At 39.5% G+C, this 27,764-nt stretch overlaps 2 protein-coding genes across 5 annotated transcripts in view; one reads left to right on the top strand and one right to left on the bottom strand.

Moving 5' to 3' along the window:
* LOC113009184 (uncharacterized) overlaps nucleotides 1-6,496 on the bottom strand; it is a 32,601-nt gene extending 26,105 nt beyond the window's left edge. Inside the window, exons 1-7 of one of the 3 annotated variants that reach the window (XR_003270126.1) lie at nucleotides 6,046-6,496; nucleotides 3,445-3,585; nucleotides 3,171-3,310; nucleotides 2,920-3,027; nucleotides 2,722-2,815; nucleotides 2,472-2,595; nucleotides 2,129-2,354 (exon numbers count right to left, since the gene is read on the bottom strand). The gene's annotated coding sequence lies outside the window, so the exon portion shown is untranslated. Of the gene's footprint in view, nucleotides 1-13; nucleotides 109-2,009; nucleotides 2,029-2,128; nucleotides 2,355-2,471; nucleotides 2,596-2,721; nucleotides 2,816-2,919; nucleotides 3,028-3,170; nucleotides 3,311-3,444; nucleotides 3,586-6,045 lie in introns of those variants that run through there. The other 2 variants (XM_026147364.1, XM_026147363.1) reach the window with 2 other exon arrangements.
* Nucleotides 6,497-15,108: 8,612 nt separating this feature from the next.
* Nucleotides 15,109-27,539, top strand: LOC113009693 (adipocyte plasma membrane-associated protein). Of its 2 annotated transcripts, XR_003270233.1 has the most exons (10): nucleotides 15,109-15,191; nucleotides 21,019-21,108; nucleotides 21,526-21,647; nucleotides 21,736-21,837; nucleotides 22,440-22,592; nucleotides 22,671-22,786; nucleotides 24,218-24,378; nucleotides 24,520-24,715; nucleotides 26,419-27,385; nucleotides 27,510-27,539. XR_003270233.1 is itself a non-coding variant. In XM_026148152.1 (9 exons), exons 2-9 carry the CDS (start codon nucleotides 21,020-21,022, stop codon nucleotides 26,626-26,628), a joined length of 1,149 nt encoding a protein of 382 aa, XP_026003937.1. In that variant the 5' UTR covers nucleotides 15,109-15,191; nucleotide 21,019; the 3' UTR covers nucleotides 26,629-27,496. The 2 variants fall into 2 exon arrangements, 1 of the variants encoding a protein (XP_026003937.1); XM_026148152.1 differs by lacking the exon at nucleotides 27,510-27,539 and having other exon boundaries at nucleotides 26,419-27,496.
* Nucleotides 27,540-27,764: the final 225 nt, after the last annotated feature.

The raw sequence follows: 27,764 nt of genomic DNA, 5'->3' as shown, positions 1-27,764 counted from the left end.
GACAAATATTCACCAAGCCTTTGATATCTTTGAAACGTGAAAAAAACAGACAGTATGTTGCTTGACAGCAGGGCCCTGTTTCAGAAAGCCGGTTTAGTGCAAACTCTGAGTAAGTATACCCTGAGTTAACGAAAACTCTGGGTTTTCGGTTTCACAAAGCGAGTTCAGCTGAAGCCTGAGTGAGTCACTATGACGACACACTCCGTGAAGCTAACCTGCCCCCTAGCAGGTTTACTACAACTAACCCTGACTGTCCCCGCCTCTTTGTCGGAAACCTGACAGTAGGAAGTGTCAGACATGGCGTGTCCCTTCCTTGAAGAGCCAGTAGATCTTGAAGCCCAAATACTCCGCAGAGCTCTCCGCCGGGAGAGAGTGATCAGAGCGCGTATGGACATTTTATCATTACCTGATGATTTCCTGTGCGAACGTTACCGTTTCTCAGCACAATCAATAAGTTATTTGGATAACATCCTCAGGCCATATATTGCGCATGTGACACATCGCGGACATCCTCTCAGTTCTGTACATATTATTTGTATTGCACTTTGGTTTTTTGCAAACGGGAGCTTTCTGTATAATATTGGTGATGCTGAGCACGTTCCCAAGGCTACCGTCTGTCGGGCAGTCAGGAATGTTACAGTTGCACTGAAACGTCTCCTGTACTCGTCTGTGGTGTTCCCCGGTCATAGACCCACAAGATTCATCAAAGAGGGATGCCACAAAATTGCAGGTAGCAGGATGAACAAAATTTAATACATGATGTGGTGATACTTGAACTACTACTTAAATTTTACATTTATTTTCAGGGTTCCCAGGCGTGATTGGCTGTACAGATGGCACTCACATTCCAATCATTGCTCCTTCAGTAAATGAAGGAGACTATGTGAACAGGAAGTCTTTCCACAGCATTAATGTACAGGTACATAGCTCCCTGTAGCATTTCAAACTAACAAATTATTTCATCATAGTAATGGATGCTAATTTGTGTTCTCTGCACTGTGAAGATCACATGTGATGCTGCCAACATTATCACAAATGTGGAAGCCAACTGCTCAGCCTCTGTGAGTGGTGGTGGTGGAGGACCCCCACCTGTTTTTCGGGCCTCCGCTTTTTTTCTAGTGGCCATAACGGGCCACATTTGAGCATACAGAGTAAGCAAATATGTACTTATAATGTGCTCAGATAATTTCAATAAGTGCTTACAGAGGGGAAATTAATGTAGCCTCTAACTGCAATTGATTTACATCGGACAAACAGACCAAGCACTATGGCTCATAATACAATTACACCTTACCTGTTTGGACTATATTTTTATATTTCATTTTTACTTGCTGCCAGGAACGTTTGGGGCCTGTTGGGTTGCACCTGCGCTCAAATCACATCACAAAATAAAAGGTATAAAATACAAAATCAAATATAATAAAATAACGTGTTAAATGGGTGGAAATCCCTAGATCAATGTTTAAATTAACACTCACGCATTGACTCTGTCGGCTATGTTTTGCCATGCATGCTCCCTTTCTTTTGCAGCTGAGGCTGTGTTACTTTTTTTCTGCAAAATTTGCATGTTATCAGCATATGCTGCCATCAGAATTTCAGCCTCAAGCGCTGTAAAATACATTGACCGCGCCTTCTTTCCCTCCTTCTCCATGGTAATTCGCTTAATCTGTGCTCCACTAATCAGGGCTTTATGTATCCTCGTGCGCGCGCTTAACTTGGAGTTAAAGCAACTCCGCGTTGATTGAACTAATTGTTATCAGCCTTTCTGAAACCGAATATTCCGAGTTGGACAGTTCGGGGTTACTCAACCCTGAGTATCGTTTTTCACTCTGAGTTTTCTAAACCGGCTTCCTGAAATAGGGCCCCCCATATGGAAAAGATATATATAAATCTTATAAAGTTTGTATCTGTCTTGTGTGAAACTTGTATGAAAAGCATATAAGTGTGAAAACAGATATAAGATCCCTTGAAAAATTATATAATGAAACTTGTATGTTTTGGATACTTACTAAAACAATGTATGAAAGTAATGCGAAAGTGGCCACTTTCATGAGTAAATCATGTAAGCCTTATATGATTTACTCATGAAAGTGGCCACTTTCATGAGTAATCACATATAAGTTTTTACTATTTCTTTTCTGTATGGGCCAGGAGGCCAAGGACCATGTTGTGTCGATAAACAAATGTCAACTTCATCTTCTTCTTGACTGTGTCTTCATCAGCTGAATGTTTCATCAGAGAGATTGTATCCTTGCACTCATCCTCACTCAGTAACTTCTCTGTAACAAACTGCAACTCTCGTCTGACAGTTGGTCCACCACACTGGTCTTCACTCGATGATCCATCTCCTGGTGCTAGACAATATGAAATACATCTTTATCAAAACTAATAACAACATTTAATAACCATTATTAATAAAGAACCACAATGTGGAACTGTATTATGTATTTCCACTGAATTATAAATGTTACCTCCAGATGATAATCGCCTCCCTTTAGCAGTGCATCTCTGTATGGCTTTAATCCTCCAGGCCAAGTACCCGGTGCTACCCTCGCCATCATAATAATGTTCCTTGGAGAGTGACATGTACAGACACTGATAAATGAATAAACAAAATAAGTTATGTAACAATGAAGAGTTGATAAGAACATACATTTTAGCAGGATTTAAAATGTTTAAACGTGATTTTGGTTGTATCAGTTATTACTATGGGCTACTTACATAGCCATTTTTGGAGTACAGGCCACTGAGGTAAGAGAAAAAGGTTACAATTCCTCTGGCATACATTTCTTTTACCTGTCGTGGTGGTGATGTACTGCAAGATCAAAAGGAAAAGAACTAGTCAGCTTCCCTGGAATTCATAGAGATTTAAAATAATTTGAAAATGATAGTAAAATCACAGGGCCAGAAATAAATTACCCATTTTTTTCTGTCAAGTATGTTGACCAGTATGTTTTTCTTCTGGTTTCATCCACCAGGGACTTGGTCCGATTGTATTCATTTATTATACGTTCTCCACCAGGTTTGCTGGTGAGAATCGATTCCACCAATGGAAAACACAATAAAAAAAAAACATTCTACATGTTGATATAACCACTGCAGTTCAGAGCACTTAAACTACAAACAAAAATGACACTGTTAGAAGAATGTGGAAATCTGCTAACTCTTACTTGCTTAACTTCTGCATCCAGCTTCTGATGTTTCCTCAAAGGGCTGTCTGAAAGGATGACCATATCCTGTGAATCTGATGAATGTGGCAATGATAACTGGGACTGCTCAGGAGACACTTCTGCAGCAGCTGTTTCCAGACCTCAAAAACAGGAGCAAAACAAATGAGTTTACATGGTCCCTCTATAGACACATTTTATAAACTCTTTTTAATAAACAATGTAATAATGATATTAAAAAATGACATCCAGTGAAACACACATCACTCAAACAAACCTTTTTCATATTTGATGGTTAATAACCCAGTTGAGGGATCTGTTACTATATCCTCAAATATATCATCATCCAACTCAGTCCCTGAACTATCAAAAACTTTCACTCCTTTTGTTACAGCTGGCACACCAAACTTTGCAAATGCTGGAAACAAGCACACAAGTTTGAGTAAACAAAAAGATTACATGACATTAGGGCTGCTCGATTATGGCAAAAATGATAATCATGATTATTTTCACTGAAATTGAGATCTCGATTATTTGACGATATTTAACCCTTACGACCTACTATAGAACCAAGAGCTTATGTTATTTTTTTACATGTTGTAGTGCCATTTGTGGGAGCATTTCAAGTTGCTATACAACTGTTATAGCCCATATTTTAATAATATGTATGCATTAAGTCCATAGTAACTACATTAATTGCAAAAAAGTGCAATAAACTACAAAAAAATTGAAAATCGTTTTTGTTTTGTTTTTTACATACATTTCTACTTGGAGAAATTTAAGAGGTTTATCCCTCAAAACTTTAAATACAAAAAAGTTGCAAAAAATAGTTTACAACAACAGGAAATTTATTTTGAGTGTCTTCATAGTTTTATTTTGGAGATACACCAATTTTTATATACTGCAGGAAAAACGAAAAAACAATCCTATGATGCAAATTCGCAAAGAAAACAGCAGGTGCATCAAAATAAACTATTTCCAGCAGTGCAATTCGAGTTCTAAGCAGAAACTATTCAGAAAAGTCAAACGTGACTTATAAAAACACCAGTATAAGCTTTTAAGGCCTATAAGTAAAAAACTACATTTTCCACGAAAATGACGTCACTTACGGTTTTGGGCAGGAAATGGCGGACATGCTATAATTCGCGCTGACGTCTGTTTCACTGTGGGAAGTGTTACGAACAGCTGATCGGATCGGCAAAGCGTGTTTCTGGAATATTATGTTTTTGTTCCTGCAAGCGCTTTTTATGCAGTTTTTGCAAAGCTATATGTGGAAGGAAACCGTGACCGAGGACAAGCTGATGGCATAAGATGTAAGTACAACTCCTCTGGTTTCATATGCAAAAAAAATTATTGCGCTAGCTTACACGGTTCAGGTTCTACAGGGATTTAAAAATAGTTACACAAAACGGAGCGTGCAGCTCTGACGCTTTAAAGGGTTAACAATAACAACGTATTGAATAATGACTTTAAAATAATGACTTTTGTCGCATGGAGTCACACAAACCACCTGCAACTCAACACCTCAAAGACTAAGGAACTGGTTGTGGACTTCGGGAGGTCCAGAGAACGTCCACTGCCGGTTCAGATAGAGGGGGAGGAGGTGGAGGTGGTCAACAAGTACAAGTACCTCGGGCTGTGGGTGGACAATAAACTGGACTGGTCATGCAACACAGAGCACCTGTATAAAAAAGCCCAAAGCCGACTGTACTTCCTCAGGAGGCTGAGGTCTTTTAACATCTGCAGGAAGCTCCTGAGGATGTTTTACCAGTCGGTGGTTGCTGGAGTATTTTTCTATGCTGTGGTGTGCTGGGGGAGCAGCACAGCAAAGAAGGACTCATCCAGGCTGGAGAAACTGATCAGGAAGGCTAGCTCTGTGGTCGGCATGAAGCTGGACACTCTGGTGACAGTGGCAGAGAAAAGGACATTAAAGAAACTGATGGACATTATGAACAATGCTGGGCATCCTCTGCACACGGCCATAAACAATCAGAAGAGTCTGTTCAGTGACAGGTTGCTTCTCCCCAAGACAAGAACTAACAGACTTAAAAACTCCTCTTTTCCACACGCCATCAGACTGTTTAACTCCTCTCTGGAGGGGAGAGGGAGGGGAAACAGGAGGACAAAGGAGGGGGGAACAACTAAGCTGTAGTGCCTCTTCACCTCACTGTACAATACCTTGTGCAATACTTTTTGTAAATAGTCAACAGTGCAATAGACTCAATACTTGAAATGTGCAATTCACTTGTATTTTTATTTTTTATTCCTATTTATTCTATTTATCCCCTTTGTATATTTTATTTATATTTGTCTCTGTATTTATATATGTGTGTGTGTGTATATATATATATATATATATATATATATATATATATATATATATATATATATATATATATATATATATATGTATAACAATTCTGTAACTGTAACTTCGGTCGTTGCTGTGCTTTTTGGAAGTCGAATTTCCCAGAGGAACCCACCCGAGGGATTAATAAAGTTCTATCTTATCTTATCTTATCTTATCTTAAAAAATAATATAAAATGGTGTGCAACACCACTCAAGTTTTTTTTTACCTCTCTTTTCAACCAACGGCAGTCACTGTCGTCTCCAAATAACTTCTGCTTAGCTTTTTCAAAAGTGACTCAAACAAATAAAAACTAAATTATTAAGCACCAGTAACATGCTTGATAAGTGGTAGATTAGGAGTTACACTCACATTATACAGTTTTTCCACTAAATATACATTCGTAGCTAAGATGATTCCAAAACGTAGATCATTTTCAATTAATCATAAAATGCAGTTTGAAGAGACTAAATAACAAAAAGAACTTAAAGCACATTGAACACCTTTTTTATACCATGTTGGTTTCTTACCGGCAATCAAAATTCCTTAAGGCTTGGCTCAGATACTCTAGCAAATTTCTGCACACCTCCCAGTTTTGCTTTAAGCAGCATGCTTCCTGTAGACAGTAATTTCTTATAGTCAGTGCTCTTCATTGAACTACTGTAAACAGAAAATGTGAATATTAAACCAGTCCCATAAATACCAGTAAAACAGCCTTGCATTGTTATTTCTTACACTGTATGTATGTCAACCCCTTGGCTGTAGTTTTTAAGCCCTGTACTAAATGAGTATTTCACCTACATGAAATATATTCCTCAATACAAAACTAAAATAATTACTAGTACTTTTACCGTTTGTCTGATCTAACTTAGCACTAGGGAGTCAGTATTTTGTTCATCTTTAGTTTAACATACTGAACAGTCTGCTAACCAAAATAATGATAATGGATTGGATTTATATAGCGCTTTTCAAGGCACCCAAAGCGCTTTACAATACCACTATTCATTCACTCTCACATTCACACACTGGTGGAGGCAAACTACAGTTGTAGCCACAGCTGCCCTGATGCAGACTGACAGAAGCGAGGCTGCCATATCGCCATCGGCCCCTCTGGAAAAATGGAAAAAGGTAACTTGTGTCAATACCATCATTAGTTAACATCAAGTTAACTCACTACAAATACAAACACTGCCATCTTAAGTTCAAACTACTAAAAGAAAACATTACAAACTGAATCCTGGATATTTTGGATACTTTATCAAGTTTATACTGCCTGCTGGTTGTAATCACTGTAACTGTAAAATCGCTAAAGACAGCGGAATTGAAATAAGACAATAACCTTACTGAAAACGACCTCTATAGCTAGGTATCCAAAAAGAAGTTAAAGATGTAACATTAGTGTAAAATATTAATTAGTTAATGATTGCCTTACATAATTTAAAATGTAGCAATAACAAGCGAATTGCCCGTGCACCAAGGTTAGCCAAAATGCTGTTAGCTAGCTAATGTTAATATGTAGCTCCCAACACATGGAGGGTTTAATTTAATGGAATTTCAAACATGCTAGAACACAACACAATCACCACTACACACTGAAATAAATTAACAAGCCTTACAGTCTTAGCCAACACTAATTAACAACCTTACGTTAGCATACAGACAGTGTCACATTTGCTTCAGGTACAAAATGAAATATATAATAAACATGGACAAAAGGAATGTAACCTTTTTTTAACATGCTACCTGTGTTTAAAATGTCAAATTGTTGGTTTTAATAAGTGAATATGAATAACTTACGTGTAACTGATGTAAAGAAAATGGCATCGTGAAAAATTCTCTCGGTTTGAAAAGGAGTCTGTGGTGGGAGGAGCTTTCTATCTAGAGTAACATTGACACTCAGTCTTTTAACTCCGCGCCCACACTGGGAGGCGTTTTGCTCCAGCTGTCGTTATAATGACTCTATTAGAGTAAATACACTTTAACACTGCTGATTTAACACTGGGAAATTTACTGTGTACAATTTCTACAGGACGAATTATAACTTCATTATGTATAAAAGCTCCTGTGGATAATTACTCCTATTTGTAACTTTACACAAGAGAAAGTTTGCTGTCACACTATTTATAACAGGTTGGGTTTTGTCCTCTGAGTTGAGCCTTGCAGTTTATTGAAGAATTTCCTCTAAAGTAGCTGTTGATAAAGATTTAAAGTCCTGTTTATATACAGAAATATGCTTTAGTTCATGTTTTTTTACATGTCTGCCTCAGTGGATCAGTAGAAGATCTGGCACAGGAAACTAGATGATGAAAAAAGGGTACGAATACACATATATATCTATACCTATATAGATACAGATACACACACACACACAGGTTGCAACGTAGTATTTTCATTTTTTCTTAGCATTTCTTTAACGTCTTGGTGCAAAAGAATACCAGCATTTGTGTGTAAAGAAATGTTACATATATACTAAAAACAGTTGGAAAAAAGAACTACAAATTTGGAAAGGAATTCATTCATGTTCTTACTCATAGATGGAGTACATGGTTTAAAAAACACTCAGGAAACAGATATGAGGCGGCTGTATCAACATAAAAACATTAACACAGTTAAAAATGAATAAAAAGTTGCACGCTTAAACTTATTTCTCTACAGTTTGTACAATTAATCCATGTAACAACAGGTTCTCTCCTAGTATAGTAGTTGTTAAAATATCTTTACATAAAAATAAATTTTTAAGTACTCTCCAGTGGAAGTCTGTTGTGGCTTATGTTTCTAAATGACACAACCATAAAGCAGCCCACAGAATATACAAATATGTCTTTTATAAGTGAATGTTGGCTCCCACAATGGCCTGTTAAGTTATTGCAAAAATAATTTACTGCATAATATGTCAGATTAGAACATGTGATAAGCACAAAACTGAAGGGGAAACAATAAAAACAAAAATTAAAAAACAAATACTAAATTAAGTTAAAGGATATTTCTTACTATACTATATAATTGTATAATGTTGCGTTTGATTGCAAATGAAAACCCACCAAGAAAAAAAGAAAGAAAGAAAAAGAGAGAATAGAGTTTAATTTATTCAAAACACATTCTTTTCTTTTATTTAAGCTGTAGCGAGATTCAAATGGACAAAAGAGAAAGAAAAATATTACAGATTTGTTTTATTAATCATGAATAAACTTTATTATACACAACTCTAAATTTCAGTTGGTCTTAGTCAGATGTGTTTTTAATTAAATCCTGCAACACTGTGCTCGCTGCCATCACTTTATATCTTAGTGTGCAATTCAAATATATACTTATTACAATATTTTTCCCCCTTAACTCTCAACTCGCGTTTTTAAAATGTCTGTGATCATATTTGTCCGTTGACTTCTGTCTGGGCCTCGAACGATTCATCAGACAGGTTGGCAGCCTCCAACTGATGCTCCAGACTTTCATCATCGCCTCTATTCTGATCAACTCTTATCTTAAACTTAGTGATGAACTCATTACTGGCCAGCGCGCCCTCCTTTTTAGGGCATGTGGGCTTTGATAACAGCCGGCTTTCCAGTCGCTCTGCAAAGAAAATTCACAAAACATTTCTTATTTGGTAAGCTTGTTAACAAATTTTAGTTCAGTTTTGCTGAAAGTTATAGCATGCATCAGGTAAGAAGCAATTGGTTTTTAAAAAGCATATACATTCCCCAAAACATTTTTATTATGTGCATTTTGGAGAATAAAAGATTGTACACAATTTCCCTTTTTAAAGTAAAAAGATTATTAAGTCTAATTCTTACTTATTCAGTAGATTAAAGTATTGAAAAATCATTATTCATAAAATATGCACATTACAAAATTAAAGTTATTCAAAAATTACTCAAGTACTTACTCCAATACTCACATTATTCAAGTAAATTTAATTTTTGCCAATGTAATGTCACATAAAATCTTAATCTTAATCTGAATAAGGGATTTGAACCCCACACAGATGAAAGCTTAGCAGTGAAGCTCTCTCTTAAAATTTGAGTTATAAAGTCAGAAGTTATCACTGACAGAGATCCATGTTCTTTTAACATAAGAAAGAATATTTGCTGAAATTGACATTAATCCAAGCCCTTAAAACGCCATTTTGGATTAAGCATTTCCTTTTAGAAAAGTCTTCAATGAGCAGGAAGCTCCAGTACTGAAAAAAGAAGCCAATATCAACTGCTAAACGTGCTAAAAGTAAGTAAGTCCCCGTAGACTCAAAACACATACAGTATAAAAGTTATAGGTTTCAGATCTGAAAAGTAAAACAAATGTCAAAGTGCAAAAAGACTTGCTTGTTTGCTTGTTTGCTGTGTTTTGGTGAATATGTGCCCCAGTGTGGTGGTCAAACCAGGGCCAAATGAAACTTGCTCTTGTTGAGTATTCATAAAGCTGTTGTGTTGCATGTGTAGTTCATTGTAAATAATTGTACTTTGTGTGAAGTAGTTTCAATAAAACAGAAAAGAATAGTATACTTGTTTGTTTGTTTTTTTATTCTTGATCTGTTCACATGTACTTAGCAAGTACATAAAAATGAAATGCAAGGTTCAAAGAATTATCTTTATGTTTACCATTAGAGAAAATTACATATACTCTAAAAGATAAACAAGAAATTTTCCAGAAAATTTGGGGGCGCTACATCCAGTATATTGGGACTAAAGATCTATCTGGTTTACTGTATGAGACAGGGACAGCCTAGCTATTCCCTGTACAGGACCACAACCATATGCTGCAATCTGAAAATTATTCTTTAAAATCTGTCAGAGGTCTCATGGACTCAAGTGCTTTCATTGAATGTACCTTGTGTTTCGTTTATTGTGTAAATTTGTTTGTGTATGTACTTTATATATGTATATATGTAAAACTTTAATAAACATAATGTTGAAAGAAAAAAAAATGAAATGCAAACTATTTACATGTCAACACACAGCTGGCATCAATCTTGAACCACAAAATGAAACATTACAGGCTATTTAGAGCAGCACGTTGTTTGGAGAAGTATTTCCCAACAACTTCAGGAAGGCACACTTTAAGGAAGAAGTCTTGTGCTTGCTTTAAACACGGTTCCCAGAAATCCACATCAGGGAAGATGCGTATCACAGCAAGGTCTCTCTGTGTCCACACAACTAGGTCACAGTGGTCGTCTGGGTTCCCACTCCACGTCCTTATTTCATACGGGTCCACATTACCAATGCACGCAATTTTTTCAAAGTACCGTCTCTTGGCGTCTGGGCGCAATCGGTCGCGATACAGCCCTTTGTCTTTTGCGCTGATTTTGGTTCTGGCAGTCCGAATTCCAACACTCCAACATTGTGCGCTTGTTTTGCTTTCTGGCCTACTGACATGGCACCGCGATCCCACAATGCACTGCAACGTGACGTCAACTCCAAAGCCCTATATTCAGCCTCCCACCGGTCTCTTCGCCATTGTGAGGGGCTAGCTTCGCAATAATAGAAGTTTGACTTGATTGATGCGGGAATGTTCCCAGCTAGCTAGCGTTCAGCAAGGAGGCTGCAGTGCTGCATTATGGGAACTGTAGTTTGTGTGTTATTAGCGCCTCATATCGCCGGGCCATGCATAACAATAATAATAAATCTATATAAAATGATCTCGCAGGCTAGATATAAATGTCCGGCCTTGAGTTTGACACATGTGTTTTAGATCATCAAACAAATCTTAATATTAAACAAAGCTTAATGAAAGCTCCGTTTGTCTCATCAGTCGACAGAATATTTTCAGAAAGGATCCCCAAGGTGTTATTTGATAAATGTGAGATTAGCCTTTGTGTTCCTTTTGGCCAGCAGTGGCTTTCTCCTTGGACTCTCCCATGGATGCCATTTTTGCCCAGTCTCTTTTAAAAAAAAATGTTTTATTGTTGAATCATGAACTCTGACCTTAACCGAGACAGGTTAAGGCCTGCAGTTCTTTAAATATTGTTCTGGGTTCTTTTGTGACCTCCTGAATGAGTCGTCACTGGGCTGTTGGAGTAATTTAGGAAGGCCGGTCATTCTGGAAAGGTTCACCACTGTTCCAAATTTTCTCCATTTGTGGAAAATGGCTCTCTTTGGTTTACTGGAGTCCCAAAGCCTTAGAATTTGGTGTGATGTGTTGCTTTTTGAGATCATTTAGCGTACTTGAATTTGTCTCACAAGATCTATTTAAGTGATTGCTTGATTCAACAGGTCTGGTAATAATCAGATGATGAAATTGAATTTAGCTTTCCAAAAATCTTTGATTAATCACAGTTAATTCATGATTTAACAAAAAGGGGCAATTACTTTTTGGATAGCGTTTTTCCCTTAATAAATGAAATGATGATTGAAAAATAGCATTTTATTTTTCTTGATATCTTTGTTTAATTTTTTTTTTTTTGGATAATCCAGAACAAATGTGACAGATATGCAAAAGCTAAGTTATCAGGTAGGGGGCAAATACCTTTTCAAACAGTACCTTTTTACTCGTGGACAGAGAAGACTCGGCCAACAGTGCTCTGTTTAATAATCTATTTATCTTTAATCTGGACCAATATGATTACCTGTGGTTACCAGAGGTATCTGCTGTGTTCTAACTGTTCAGAGATTGTCACGAGTACTTTCTGGCAGCAATTAGTGATGTGTCGGTCGCTAACGAAATGGCTCTTAGAGCCGGGTCTTTGACGTGAACGACACGAGCCGGCTCCTTATCGCCAGCCATGGGTCTCTCTCTCTCTCTCTCTCACTTTTTTTTTCTGCTTCACTCAGCATGCGAGCCTTGTGCTTTGCACTGCAGAGGGGGGGGAGGGGGGGGGGGGGGGCAGTAGTTACACTCACAGTAGCAACACTCACAGAGCAGGAGGGAGAGACAGAAAGAAAGCCAGGGACAACAACATCACATTAGAAAGGTATAGTGATCATCCACGACTATTTTCAGTTGCGGATGATAAAGGATTGAGAAAGTTTATTTATGCAGGCCCATATGACAGAGAATATGCATCTTCTTTTTGTTTTCATAGTTTAATTTATATGTAATTGTGTTGTGGTTTGCAGTGTTTTGTGTTGTTTCACTTTAAATTTGTTTAAAAAGAAAAAGCTGAAAATTTAAATAGTTAAAAGTTGAACTGTGAATAGTTGGTTTTTGTATTATATGATTTATTTATTACATTTTATGTGGAGTGAATAAAAAAAAGTATATTTACGGTGGCCCCTAGAGACAAAGCAGCACGTACAAACTTCAAAACATGTACTAACCCTGAAGCGCGTACAAACTAAGAAGCACGTAAAAACTCAGAAGCACGTAAAAACTCCAAAATACGTACAAAAGCCAAACAGAAGTGCTCCAGGATGCTAGGGGCAGTATTGAGCTTTTGTTACCTAGAGCTTTTGTTACCTACCTACACAAGCCGGCAAGTAACAACGACCGGATATGGTGTGTGGTAGTAACAAGTAAATGAACATTTTTTTAAATTATTTGAATATATATGAGTGCTTGTGTATAAATACACAAACAATACACATATGCTTTCAATTGTGTAATTTAAGTGATCTAGGTAGCTCTGTTTTGGAATTTCAGTTAACGCTAGAAATGTGTTTTGGAGTTTGTACATGCTTTGTCTCTAGGGGCCACTGTATATATTTATATTAGAGATGGCACGATACCACTTTTTTATGTCCGATACCGATACCGATATCATAAATTTGGATATCTGCCGATACCGATATGAATCCGATATAGTGTTTTTTAATCAACAAAACTGTTTTTTAAAATATCTTGCTGCATTTTGCAAGTCTGCAAGTTCATACTCAAGTTTAAAACAACAACTACACTAAAGCTATTCTGTTATACCTGTGTACAAAAAAAATATTTAATAGTTCAGCAATACTGATCAATCTAATAAACTTAAACCTACACCATCCTCCCTATTCTGGTATTTTAAAGAGTACTTAGCGTAAATATTAAGCAACCTAACTAATAGGGTTACAACTCCCAGCAACAACAAAAATAAAAAATAGGGAACCACCCCTCACGCTCCACCTCATGATGCTTAATCGACGTAATCAACCTTAATTTGATGCAGTGTGAAAAAAAATGCACAGAAATCAATTATTTTTCAAGAAATATTAAATAGATTCAACATCTTTCTTCAACAAAATTGCAGACTGCACAGATGGTACCTTCCCAAAGGAAAAAGTACTATAGCTTACTAGGGTATATATATTAGACTTAATAGTCACTATATACAGTAATTGACTTCTATTCATTTTACATCAAATTAAAACTTTGTGTGTCAGATAATTATTTATTAAAAGCTAGACATTGTAAATGAGAATAAGAAAGAAAAGTATGTCTTTGTGCCCCCTTTTCCCTGTTAATGCCCTATCGGCCCCCCTGGCTAAACTTTGCTAGATCCGCCCCTGCACAGTTACCAGCCGTCAGCTACGTAGAAAAAGATCCTGGAGTAGAAAGTAATATTAAATACATTCTAGCAACAGCTGATCAAGCTTAAACGTTCTGCTGTTGTTCAGCCGCTGGTTTCCTCTTTCTGGTGCAAAGTGGGCCAAAAACAAAGAAGAGAGAAGGAGTCGTGACAGAAAAGCCGATCAGCTGATCGTTAAGCAGTTTCACGATTGAAGTAGCAGCCGGAGAGCGAGAGGCAGTCGCTCCTTAAGCTTAACGCAGGAATGCTTTACAAACATTCAGAGATGGACTTACACACTTGCTTTACTTCTCTCGGGGATAACTTTGTCGGAGATGAAATGCGGGGTTGCTAGCGAAGCTCCACATGCTATCCAGACCACCCAGGTCCCGCATGCCACAGCTGCTCTATCACGTGATGCATACACGTTCTGAGGTGAGTTACGGCGTGTTGCAAGTTTTGTGAGATGCTTTCGTGATATTTAATGGATCGGATTACATTTTTTATTTTTCTCCGATATCCGATCCAGTCATTTAGGTCAGTATCGGACCGATACCGATACGTAATATCGGATCGGTCCATCTCTAATTTATATATAAACATATATAAATAAAACCACTTTTTTTTTACATTAGTAATTCCTTTTGTGCATAATTTAATATCATTGTAATAATAAATTAATTAAAGCAACAAAACAACCTGAAGAGCCGGTTCGGAGCCGAAAGAGCCGGCTCTTATTAGTAAGTCGAGCAGAAAGAGCCGGTTCTCTAAAAAGAGCCGGAAATCCCATCACTAGTAGCAATGCAGCAGCTCCTCCTTTCGTCCTCTGTTTGACCCTAACTCAAATAACCTCATATAAATGTGGGAGTCCCTCTTTCGAACTCAACCTCTTGTATGAAGTTGTCAGGAAAAATACGGGAGTAACGTCAATACCACTTTCAAAATAAAAACTGAGCAAGAGTGATATATTTTGTAAATCAATCCATTTTTGGAAAAATGTCCTCAATCAAAATTTTATACTAACTTAAATGACGTTAAAATCTTTGACGGTAAATTTTGGGGTTTGTAATTCTTTTCACTGGATTTCTGTTAAGCAAAGACATAAATAGGTTCCAAAACAATCGCCAATGAGGCTTTTATTTTTGATGGTCCAAACCGGATAAGCTCCTGTACATTCCGGTCGTCCTGACGTTACCGCTTCGCCTCTGCTTGATACGGAGGCTTATCCAGCAGACGGAGGAGTCGCGCGCTCAGAACTTCAGTCATGTAAGTTTGATACTTCGTTTCATTTTTAGCTCGCGCTCATTTAAAACAGTCACTAATCCACCGAACGCGAGTTTAAACTGACCGTTCTCTGTGAGCCCTGTGCCAGATTGCGCTTAAAAATGTGTAAATTAATTGAATCTGCTCTATTTTAGGAGAATAACAACTTGAAAAAAAACCCGAATTCAATAGTTTGTTGGACTTACTAGGCTCTGGACTACATTTCGGCTTCGACTACATACTTATAAAAGGTTTTTATTTCCAGTGATTCATGTTACCAAACGCACGCACGACCAGCAAGTGGGAATGTTCTCTTTGCGCTCTACAAACCTCCCGTCAAACATCTGTGGCTATACGTTTACCTGCTTTATCCTAAAAGATTGAAAGCGAGTTAAAGACTTTTTTATGACCCACTAAGAAAAAAAAACTTCTCGGGTGTAGCAGGTTTGATTGTAATGGTTTTCAGTGGAGCTTCCACTGGCCAGAACAAATGGTCTGAATACGTAATACATGGTGGTGAAAGCTGAACCTTAACGCACCGTTGCAACCAGATAATGCTTCATTACCTAACGATACAACATGGGTGACAAACATGCGGTCCCAGAAACATGCTGTTATGTTATCTGGCATTTTTTAAGGGCGTAAGAAGACCCTGTCTTGCACTCAGGCATATTTTCTTTAGGTGAACAACTAAAGAATGTACCTTTTTACACTTAAAAGCACTTACTGTAAATTCATATGATTAAAAATAATTTAAAGTCTTACAGAATTAACTAAAGCAATCAACAGTGTCCAAAACATCCATATATTGTGTTGAAGAGAAATCAACAGAAGTCCAACTAGGGCCAGGCTGTACTTTTGTGTAATACCAGTTTGTACCAGAAGGTGGTGCACTGAGTCAGCGTAAACTTTATTTTAAAGGCAAGTTTTTATTTTACAATAGCAGACTCGTAAAAATTGAAGCTTATCAAATAAAGGAATATCTAAAATAAGATGGGGAAAGTTTGTTTTATTTATGTGTGCATTTTAAATACAGTTTTTCTACAGTGGTTTTTACTGATTGAGATGGGCTGATGAATGTTGATCTAGAATCTGTGCTGGCTCAAGCTTTCTGCATGTCAACTTGTCCCCGGAGCACAGCGGTCACCTTGCTAAGCTGATTAATTAATAATTTTTATGTGCTGCATACAGGGACCACTGTTCTCCTTATCATCAGGACTAAACCCTTTTGTGAATTAGTAAACTACTCAGACATGATTCTGTTACTTTACCAACTAACAAATACCAGAAAAAAAGAAATAACTATACATATATATATATATATATATATAATGGGAAATAATTGTAACAAACTCATTTTAACAAAGTCTCCTGACTTTTTATTTATTGATATGGGGCAGGAGAATGTGCAGAACAAGTTGTTATTTAGCCTCTAAATTTAAGGAGGTTAGCTGGAAATCCAGCAATCTGTTGCACAACTGTTCCCCAGAGCTCACTCTTTGGGAATTCTCTCATTCCTACAAAGCTGTCACAACTGCAAAATGTCAGATTTTTTCCACTTGACACTCAAATGCCACATCTGAGTTTCTGACTGATTAACATCACCTGATGTGAGGAAACAAGAAAAACCTCCACAGTGTTTCCTTTATGTTCAAAGGAATCAGAGGAGCTTGGTGTAATCAACACTAAGCCAAAGTACACTCCGAGCATTCATTAACTGCAGGTCCTGTAGCGTAACCATAAAATGTGTTAACAAAGGCAGCTTGTTGTGCTTCATATTTGAGCTGATATGTGCGTCTTGTCCAGTCGATATTGAGCAGGAAGCGACATTCAGTGAGTGTCTGGAGGCTCGACGCCAAGGAAGTTTTAAGCTTTGCAATTTTCCTGAATACTGGTGAACTTTTGTGTACCAGGTTGTACATTTTTCTGAAATAGCTTGAAGAAGAAATGGTTTTGTTTATTTAAACAAAACCATTTCTGTCATCCATCCATCCATCTTCATCCGCTTTATCCGAGGCCGGGTCGCGGGGGCAGCAGCCTAAGCAAAGAGGCCCAGACCTCCCTCTCCCCAGCCACCTCCTACAGCTTATCCGGGGGAACACCAAGGCGTTCCCAGGCCAGCCGAGAGATATAATCTCTCCAGCGTGTCCTGGGTCTGCCCCGGGGCCTCCTCCCGGTGGGACATGCCTGGAACACCTCACCCAGGAGGCGCCCAGGGGGCATCCTTGTCAGATGCCCGAACCACCTCAGCTGGCTCCTTTCGATGTGGAGCAGTAGCTGCTCTACTCTGAGCCCCTCCCGGATGGCCGAACTTCTCAACCTATCTCTAAGGGAGAGGCCAGCCACCCTTCGGAGGAAGCTCATTTCTGCCGCTTGTATCCGCGATCTCGTTCTTTCGGTCACTACCCACAGCTCGTGGCCATAGGTGAGGGTAGGGATGTAGATCGACCGGTAAATTGAGAGCTTCCCTTTTACACTCAGCTCCCTCTTCACCACGACAGACCGGTGCAGCGTCTGCATTACTGCAGCTGCAGCCCCAATCCGTCTGTCAATCTCTGGCTCCCTTCTCCCATCACTTGCGAACAAGACCCTGAGATACTTGAACTCCTCCACTTGGGGCAGGAACTCATCCCCGACCCGGAGTGGGCACTCCACCCTTTTCCAGCTGAGAACCATGGCCTCAGATTTGGAGGTGCTGATCCTCATTCCCGCTGCTTCACACTCTGCTGCGAACCGTTCCAGTGCGAGCTGGAGGCTCTCACCCGATGAAGCCAACAGAACCACATCAATCGCAAAAATCAGAGATGAGATTCTGAGGGCACCAAAGCGAAAGCCCTTCGCCACTTGGCTGCGCCTAGAAATCCTGTCCATAAAAATTATGAACAGAACCGGAGACAAAGGGCAGCCCTGGCGGAGCCCATCACCCACCGGGAACAAGTCCGACTTATTGCCGGCAATGCGAACCAAGCTCTTACAACGGTTGTATAGGGATCGAATGGCCCGTAGCAATGGGCCAGACACCCCATACTCCCGCAACACCTCCCACAGGACACCCCGAGGGACACGGTCGAATGCCTTCTCCAAGTCCACAAAACACATGTAGACTGGTTGGGCAAACTCCCATGCACCCTCAAGTATCCTCGAGAGGATAAAGAGCTGGTCCAGTGTTCCGCGACCAGGACGAAAACCGCATTGTTCCTCCTGTGTCCGAGGTTCGACTAGCGGACGAACTCTCCTTTCCAGCACCCTGGCATAGACTTTCCCAGGGAGGCTGAGGAGTGTGATCCCCCTGTATTTGGAACACACCCTCCGGTCCCCCTTCTTAAAGATGGGGACCACCACCCCGGTCTGCCAGTCCACAGGTACTGCCCCTGATCTCCACGCAACATTGCAGAGGCGTGTCAACCAGAACAGCCCTACAACGTCCAGAGCCTTCAGGAACTCGGGGCGGACCTCATCAACACCAGGGGCTCTGCCACCAAGGAGTTGTTTAACTGCCTCAGTGACCTCGCCCCCGGAAATTGACGGGTCATTCCCCTCATCCCCAGACTCTGCTTCCTCCTCGGAAGACGTGTCAGTGGGATTAAGGAGGTCCTTGAAGCATTCCTTCCACCGCCTGACAATTTTCCCAGTCGACGTCAGCAGCGCTCCGCCAGCACTATACACAGTGCAGGTAGAGCACCGCTTCCCCCTCCTGAGACGCCTGACGGTTTGCCAGAATCTCTTCGAGGCAGTCCGAAGGCTCTAAGAAGGCTGGGTACTCCGAACTGCCTGCCACTCGGCGCAGATGACAGTCAGGATCCGTTCCCCGACCCTAAGGCGCAGGGAACAAACCCTCTCATCCACCGGGAAAAACCCCAACGTACCGGTAGCAAGCCGAGGGGATATTAGAATACCCACCCCAGCCCGCCGCCTCTCACCAGGGGCAACTCCAGACTGAGACAGAGTCCAGCCCCTCTCCAGGAGACTGGTTCCGGAGCCCAAGCCATGCGTAGAGGTGAGCCCGACTATATCTAATCTCAACCTCACGCACTAACTCAGGCTCCTTCCCCACCAGAGAGGTGACATTCCATGTCCCTATTGCCAGTCTTGGCAGCCGGGGGTCAGTCCGCCAGGGCCTTCGCTCCTGGCCACCACCCGGCACACAATGCACCCGACCCCTATGGCGCCTCCTGCGGGTGGTGGGCCTGCGGGAGGATGGGCCCATGTCTCCTCTTCGGGCTGTGCCCGGCCGGGCCCCATGGACTAAGGCCCGGCCACCAGACGCTCGCCCTCGGGCACCCTCCCCGGGCCTGGCTCCAGGGCGGGGCCCTGGTAATCCTATCCCGGGAAGGGTAAACTGTTCCCTCGATATTCTTTTCATAAGGGTCTTCTGAATCGCTCTTTCTCTGGTCCCTCACCCAGGACCAATTTGCCATGGGAGACCCTACCAGGGGGCAAAAGCCCCCAGACAACATAGCCCCTGGGATCCCTGGGACACACAAACCCCTCCACCACGATAAGGTAGCGATTTCTGTCGGTTGAAGACAATTAATCAGATTTACTTTATTTTTATTTACTTTATTGTAAGTAGTTTGTAGTTTTATTCTATTTATTGTTTCTTATTTTATTTTTATCCAGAATTATTTTATACATTCATTGTTTTATTAAAAAAAATTGTATTTGTATTTTTTATATATATATATATATTCTCTGTGACAGTTTTTTTGCTAATAGTGATGCTGTTTTATTACTTTGTGTTAGGACTGACCCATATGACATAGAGCAAGGCCATTCGTGAGCAACTCTCACAACATTAAGACAAAGCCGGGAATATCTGAGACTGAGAGCCACGTGCCAGCCTAAGACTACAGTTTTGTAAAAATGAATCAGCAATCTACACAGGGGGAAACATGGCCACAAAATCCAAATAGGCTCTTTTTTTTTTTTCTTAAATTAGCGAATATTCTCAGTTTAAACATTTGATTTGTTTTCTATGTGCTGTAATCGAAAAAGGGGGATGCACATTTCTGGATTGAATGCTGTGTTAATAGTGTTGTGCTATAATGCAGCTGCAGCTTCCTGTAAGTTGCAAACATGGATAGAAATCATCATCAGAAATATAATTATCACACATTTTCTCGAAAAATCGTGATGGAATTTTAGCTGCATGAATGCTACACAAATAACGTTTTTAGTTAACTAATTAATAATAATGAATTAATTCTAAATCTCCTTGTGGATGTTAACATTTCTACTTTGACTTATGCTCAAAATTATCTACACATGCAAAATGTCTCGTTATGGGGGGATTTTAATCATGTACATCTCATCTGTGTCCATGAAGCTGCCTGAAAGCATGAAATGTTCTAATAGTGGACGACCTCTATTTTTTTTTTTCCCCTTTCTGGATCCTTCATGGTTAATGAATCTGTCAGAGCAGATGAGGAGGAGGAGCGTGTGTGGAGCTGCTGACTGAAGTCACAACATTGTTTTTGGTGGAGATAATCATGTTCATGGTGTTAGAATGAATGTTTTTAAGAACACGAGTCATGATTTGGCATTAAAAGGTCACTGCTGGAAAACGTGTTATCGTGCTGGAACTCCCCGAAATTCACATCTGTAGGCATCCAAAGTTCATAGTAACTGTCTCCCCTTTATGGATACTTCTTTTTTTTTTTTTTAAGTTAAAATACATTTAAAACAATTCAGCTCTGTGGTCAATAGACCAGTGAAAAACAACAAAATGTCAAAGGGTGGCAGAAATATTTGGCCACAAATAGTTTGCAGCTGTGTTATGATGTCATGAATTTTGTAGTAACCAGTGCTTTTTCTTTCCTGTCTCGCTCAGAATGGGAAGGCGATCTCTGTTAGTGGCTCTCCTGGCTGTAGCTGTTGGAGTTTACCTGCTGCCGTCTCCCATCGACCCCAAACCACATGTGTAAGTATTCACACTTTCAGCTGGAGTCCCTCCAACGTGACTGCGGAGCGCTTCAGGCCCGCAAACATGGTTATAGTGGGAAGTGCAGCAGATACAGTTAATAGCCTTTTAAAAGCGGGTGCAAGAACCAAACTGCTGTTTTACAAGCAAAGTGAAACCACTGGATCAGATGTGTATAAGGAGAAGAGTTTAAGGGCAGACCAGTCAAAGTCAGATTGCATTTTTATGTTTTAATTCAATCAAAAATGCTTTTTGCCTCTGTGTATATAGAGAGTAGCTTTCGTAAAACCATGTATTTACATTTTTACTTTCATTTAAGGTTCAAAAACTATTATAATAGCTCATAACACAAAGTTCATCTAGCTCTGTGCTGCTGTTCAGTTTTCCTGTATTGTTACCCACGGTTTGTTTCCTCAGACTGAAGGGGCCACCTCCGGCTCTGGAAGGGCCGCTGGCTGTCAACACCCGTCTGCAGAAGGGTCGTAGGCTGTTCACTGGGAAACTACACGGACCGGAATCCTTCACTGCTGATGAGCATGGTGAGAGAGTTTGTTTTCCCCCTTCTCTCTTATTCCTGTGTGAAGACATCTACGTGCAAGCTACATATTGATGGAGTGTGTGTTTCAGGTAATGTGTACACGGGCACAGTGGACGGGAAGCTGTGGAGAATCGGTCCTGACGACAGCCTGACCTTCATCACTCACATGGGACAAAATCTACCAGAATGCGGTTGGTGTTTGTTCAGGGATGACTGATCCTTCCTCACTTTCCTCCTAACTTTTTGTGGTCTTGATAACTTTACTGTGTAGCTGTTGTAATCTGTGACATTATGTCCTTCAAATCAGCAGTTCATCTTTTTTAAATAGTATGAAGATAAAAGCTGGCATTTAATAGCTGACTTCACATGACTTTTAAAGTTAAATTTTAACTTTGAGTATCAGAGGGCTAATAGGAGCTCGTATGTCTAAGGGGACAGTCAAAGTAGCTCAGTGCTTCATTTGGTTAGAAGAAAATTGGATGATAATGAACTTTGGCAGTTAACAAGGATTCATTTACCTCAGTGGAAATAACCCAAACCAGATGACTCGCTGAATTTAGCTACAACAACACTGGGAAAAATGTAATTTGCAGCACACATGAAACCTGAATATTAAAGGTGATGCATTTAATTATTCAGTAAACCTTTATTTATAATTTGAGGTTTATTTTTTAGTATTTAAAAGCACATATGAGACTAATGGAAATCATTAAGTTGATTTTTGCATGTCAAAAAGACACAAAAATGAACAACATTGAATGTTTTCACAGCACCACATGTTGTGTGTCTGCAGGGAGCAGTACAGACTATGAACCTGTGTGCGGTCGCCCTCATGGCATCCGTTTGGATCGTCACGGTCAGCTGATTGTTGCTGACTCTTACTTTGGGCTGCACAGCGTGGATCCCAAAACCGGAGAAAAGACTTTACTCCTGGCTAATTCAGAGGGTACAGAGTGTGCTAGTTGTGCTCCACATGCTGTATGAATCCCTTTAAGACCAGTAAAGTCATTCTGTTTGTCCTCAGGAGCTGATGGCGTTCCCTTTACCTTTTTAAACGGGCTTGAGATTTCCTCCCAAACTGGAATCATCTATTTCACGGACTCCTCCAGTCGCTGGGGACGCAGGCACGTCAAACTGGAGGTGAGAAGGAGGTCTGGGCTTTAAAATAATAATCCAAACACAATTTTTACTATAGATTTGCACAAAGAAGATTTGGAAACAAAGGTGGGCAGCAGCTCTGGTCTTCTAATAGATCGCAAAAAGGACTGCTGATGCAAGCAAGCGCCATTGAGGATTGTTTTTTTTCCCCTTCAGAGTTGCTTAGTAACCACAGCACTCAAAAACACAAGAGGACACTTAAGCTAGTTCTTTGTCTCTGTTCATCTGCCCAATTTGCCAAAAAAAAGGAACCAACAAGAGTCCATTCAGTCCTGCTGGTGAGGCTTCAGGAAGCACTTTAAAATCTGATTAACCTCTCACAGTAATTATGTAAATTAGAAATATGATTTCCTGGTTCACCGTGGCAGTCGACTGCCAGAGGGATGACCATGTTTTATTTTATGTGGAGTTTGGGTGGTAGATAGTGAGAACCCTTTTAACATAAGGTGGAACCGTTACTGTTCAAGACAGAGCTGATGGATTCTCTAGTGAGCATTATTACGGTCATTAAATGTCACTCTCTGGATAAGGGAGTTATAACACGACCAGAATCCACCCTCTCTGTGCAATCTTGCCCTTGCCCCGTTTCTGTGGAACACCCTCCTTCAAGATATTAGGCAGGCATGCTCTGTGGAGGTTTTTAAAACTAAGCTGAAGACACATTTGTTCACCCTATCTTACATGTCTTAATTCTATGGCTTTTAGTTTTTAAATTTTTACTGTTTTTAACTTGTATTGTGTCTTTTACCTGTATTGCTTTTATTTCTTTTTTATCTTTTTAGTTTCAAATAGTTGTACAGCACTTTGTTTGAAAGCGCTTTATAAATAAAGTTATTATTATTATTATTATTATTATTATTATTATTATTATTATTATTATTATTATTAAATGTAATAAAATAATGTAATAAAACCATTTTTCTAAATGTTTTTCATAAGCCAAGCAAGAAAACCACAACAATCAGATGGCCCCTATGAGCAAGTACTTGGCAACAGTGGGAAGGAAAAACTCACTTTTAACAGGAAGTAACGTCCAGCAGAACGAGGCTCAGGAGGGCCGGCCATCTGTCATGACTGGTTGAGAGCAGAGGGAGATAGTTTCTTCCTTATTTTCAAGTAGTAAGAAATTAATAAATGAAGATAAAAGTAAATGTATCTCAGATAAGCTACGATTTGTTCAAATAAGCTAACTGAAGTGAAACAGGCAAAGAAACAAATGTAGTTTTTTGTGTATTTTAGGTGATTCAACAAAGCAGAGCGATGATAAAATGAGCAGCATGAGTTTATGTAAACTAAAGAGATAAACTGGAGCTTTATATAAATGGCGTTTGGATACATTAAATACAGAGCTGTACAAAATCAGGCTAAGCTGTGCTAAACCGTTCAAACTGAACAATTCTGATTGTTTTTCAGGTGATCGAGCTGAACAGCCTTGGCCGTCTTCTCTCCTACAATCCCCAGTCAGGAAGTGTGACTGTGCTTCTGGACTCTCTCTACATGCCGAACGGCATCGTCCTGTCACCTGACGAAGACTTCCTGCTACTGGCGGAAACCAGCATTGGACGTATACTGAGGTTTGGATTGATTAGAGGATATTATACAAAGTTGCATTCATTTTCTGGAGGCCTAAACTAAGCTTTTCCCTTAAAATGATCTTTTTTCCCCCCAAAAGGAAGAAAAACTCAAATCAAGAAAAATGTTTTGTTGTATATCAGGTTTTGGTTAAAAGGCCCAAAATCTGGGACCAAGGAGGTCATCATGGACAATATGATTGGTTATCCCGACAACATCCGCCTCAGTGACCACGGTACATTCCTGGTTGGCATAACAACACCTCGCTTTCGGAAGTTCATGCCACCTTTCCTGGATATGATTGCTCCGTACCCAGTGATCAAACGCTTCCTTGCCAAGGTCAGTGAGTTTTGATTATGAGGATAATGTGCTGATGGGTGATAAGAAAAAAATGTGAGTCAAACCTTCACTTGTGTGATTATTGGCAACTAAACAGGATCTGCTCTATTTTTAAAACAGCCTTTAAGATCTCAGATAAGTGCTGATTTCATCCTGGTTTTTGTGTTGATAGCTGCAACTCAGTCCAATTAAATTAAGATTATTTAAATTTAATAATAAAGGCGTCAATATAAGATGTAAATACACAGAAAAAAAGTCTGTAGTTTCTGCAAATAACCAGTTAAAATATTGTTTGGCTGGAATTGCGAAATGACTTCAGTTCCCCAAAGCAACAATAAAATTTGAAATTAGTGATGTTGGATTGAGTTGAGTATTTAAAAGATCCGGCCAAAAATGCCGATGATAAAAACAAAGCTATTAAAAAAAGTTGTCAGTTGACTAATAGGGATAAATATAGATCAGCTTAAACTATCACCTGAAAATTTTAGTTTAGTAAAGTATTAATCACTTAAATGTTTATTTTTTGTTGTAAAGTAACAAATAAGCTGTTAGTAGCTGGGACATCTTTTGTATTGAGAAGCTCAATGCAGATTAATTAATAATGAAAGGTTTTAGCTGCTTCCCAGCTTAAGTTCAGAGGTTCTGTTGAGAAGCAGTGTAGTTTCATCTATTTTCCCATAATGCATCTGGTCTCCGTGATTCTCAGTTATTTATAGTGTGGTCAAGCTTTGTTGCTGACTGCATGGTGACGAGACAGTGTGAAATCTAACAGGACAGGGTCAGGGCCTCTTTAGCTGGACACACACAGACACTAAATACACTGCTCCGACACACACGGACACACTTGAATGAATTCATCCCAGGACACACATCTGAACTGTTGGTGAACTGCTTCAAGGGTGAAAATTAAATCAAAGACATGGCAACAAAAGAAATGGTTCAGTTCAGACACGATTTGATCTCCCAGGAAAATAAAAACTCGCTTTTATTTTAAGTTTATAGGATTTTAGCACAGTGGACATATCTCAATTTTAGTCTGAATGAAAGAAAACACTGACACGTCTTTGTCTAATGTTGTTTCCTGCCACTCCCTGCAGCCTGACACCATCTCCGGTTATAGTTCCACATGTATGCAAAGCTAAGTCAAACAAAGACAGCACTCCATGCAAAGATCTTAATAAAAAAGGGAACAGGAAGTATTAATGTCTTTCTTTTTTTCTCTCCTCTCCTTAATCATCATTTCGTGTCCTGTGTTGTTAGTAGCTGTAAGCCTCGGGTCTGGTTTTTATCTGGAAATTATTGGGGGGGCATAACAAAAAGTGGAAGACTGTAAATGTGTATAGTATTATTATTTATTATTTATTTCAAGTGAACAAGAAAACTTTTGAAGAACTCTTTCAGAAGTCATTCTTTATGTCATGTGTCTTCTATTATTAGCAATTCATTAGGTTGATTATTGTAAATTCATAGATTTTTGTAGTCTGTAAGATGCACAAAAGGAGTCCAAATTGATGTCTTGAAATTGCTAATAGCAGTACTCCATTAAAGTTTTCTTTGTCTACTGTCATATGTAATGAAGTAAAGCAGGAAACTGTCACATTACCAGATTTTAGCTGTACATTCTGAGTTATTCTGAGCTAAGTGCTAAAGTTATTTTACACTTTAGCACTAATAGTAAACATTCAATGCGTTTGTGTTTCCAGGTGGTTCCCCTGAACTGGTATAACATTCTGCTGCCACGCTACGCTCTGGTCCTGGAGCTGGGATTGGATGGCGAACTCATGGGAACGCTTCATGACCCGGAGGGCCGCCTCACATGGGCCATCAGCGATGTCTTCCAGCACCGAGGGAGAACCTACCTGGGCAGCACCGACCTGCCGTTCCTTCCCATCTTGGAAGGCTGGGATAGCTAATGATGACATATAAAGACTCTTTTCGTTTTATGTGGATGCAGGGTTCTTCACATTCACATTAGGACAACCACTAGTGTTTCCAGAGCAGTAAACTAAGAAAATATGACAACCTGAAGACATTTTAAGACACAGTGAATCCACCCCTAAAAATAATGAATGTCGAATCTTTTCCTCTAAAGACACGTAGTGTCCAAAAAACACAGGGCTACGGGTGAATCCCTGAAATACTGCTCAGTTTAAAGAAATAATAATAATTACACTCCCTGTTAAAAGTGAGTTTATCCTTCCCACTGTTGCCAAGTACTTGCTCATAGGGGCTATCTGATTGTGGTTTTCTTGCAAATATTTTAGGGTGTTTACCTTGCAATATAAAGTACCTTGAGGCAACTGTTGTTCTTATTTGGTGTTATATAAATAAAATGTAATTAAATGATCAAACTTATGTTTGACTTATGTTCATATCTGACCACTGTAGGTTAGAAACGATGTAGTTGGGGAATGGGATTACTGAGCAGATTAAAGTAAACCTCTTTTTACTCAACAATCAAAAGCAGAGAAAGTGTCTTTTTCTAGATGTGAAATCAGATTAGAAACCTGCGATGAACAGGGGATAAATATATCCTCACGTAAATAGCTTACGAGTTGTTTTTGCACTGCAGGAGAAAAACTGGAACACAACTGTAGAGACACCTGGTGGCTTTCCAACCATCACTGACTTTAATATCATCACTCGTTAACCCTAGAACACTAATTTCAGGTGATTTTCACCCATCCAGTTATTAAATAGGTGGCAATTTCCAAGAGAATTCATTTGGTAAACAAAAACTTTTATCGTCAGCTGATCAAAAAATTAAATGTTTTTGTTTCTTTTCACGGAACAGAAGTTTGATACCATCATGGGGAGGCTCGCGGCTCTCCAACGGGAGATTGAGAGACCAGTGTCGGAGTGTTAAAGAACAGCTTTAAAATTCTCCTGAGCTGCTCGCATAAAAGAAAAATCAACAACATCAACATGCGGACACCACGGCGCCAGCTGCACGGGCCCAAGGCTGGAGCCGAACAAAAACTCCCTGATAACAACTGTGTGATGACAATTCTTCCCATCCCATGCAAGGCCACCTGGGTTGGCTAGCAGA

Source organism: Astatotilapia calliptera, chromosome 17 (genome assembly GCF_900246225.1).
Source record: "Astatotilapia calliptera chromosome 17, fAstCal1.2, whole genome shotgun sequence".
Lineage (NCBI taxonomy): Eukaryota > Metazoa > Chordata > Actinopteri > Cichliformes > Cichlidae > Astatotilapia > Astatotilapia calliptera.
This window is presented reverse-complemented; position numbering and strand designations above follow the sequence as displayed.

What these genes read in the sequence shown, in the direction of transcription:
- LOC113009693 (XM_026148152.1), top strand. Translation starts at nt 21,020, where the DNA reads ATGGGAAGGCGATCTCTGTTAGTGGCTCTCCTGGCTGTAGCTGTTGGA. An exon ending in ACAAAATCTACCAGAATGCG is followed by an intron (nt 21,838 to 22,439) that starts GTTGGTGTTTGT and finishes GTGTGTCTGCAG; the next exon opens with GGAGCAGTACAGACTATGAA. An exon ending in AGCATTGGACGTATACTGAG is followed by an intron (nt 24,379 to 24,519) that starts GTTTGGATTGAT and finishes GTTGTATATCAG; the next exon opens with GTTTTGGTTAAAAGGCCCAA.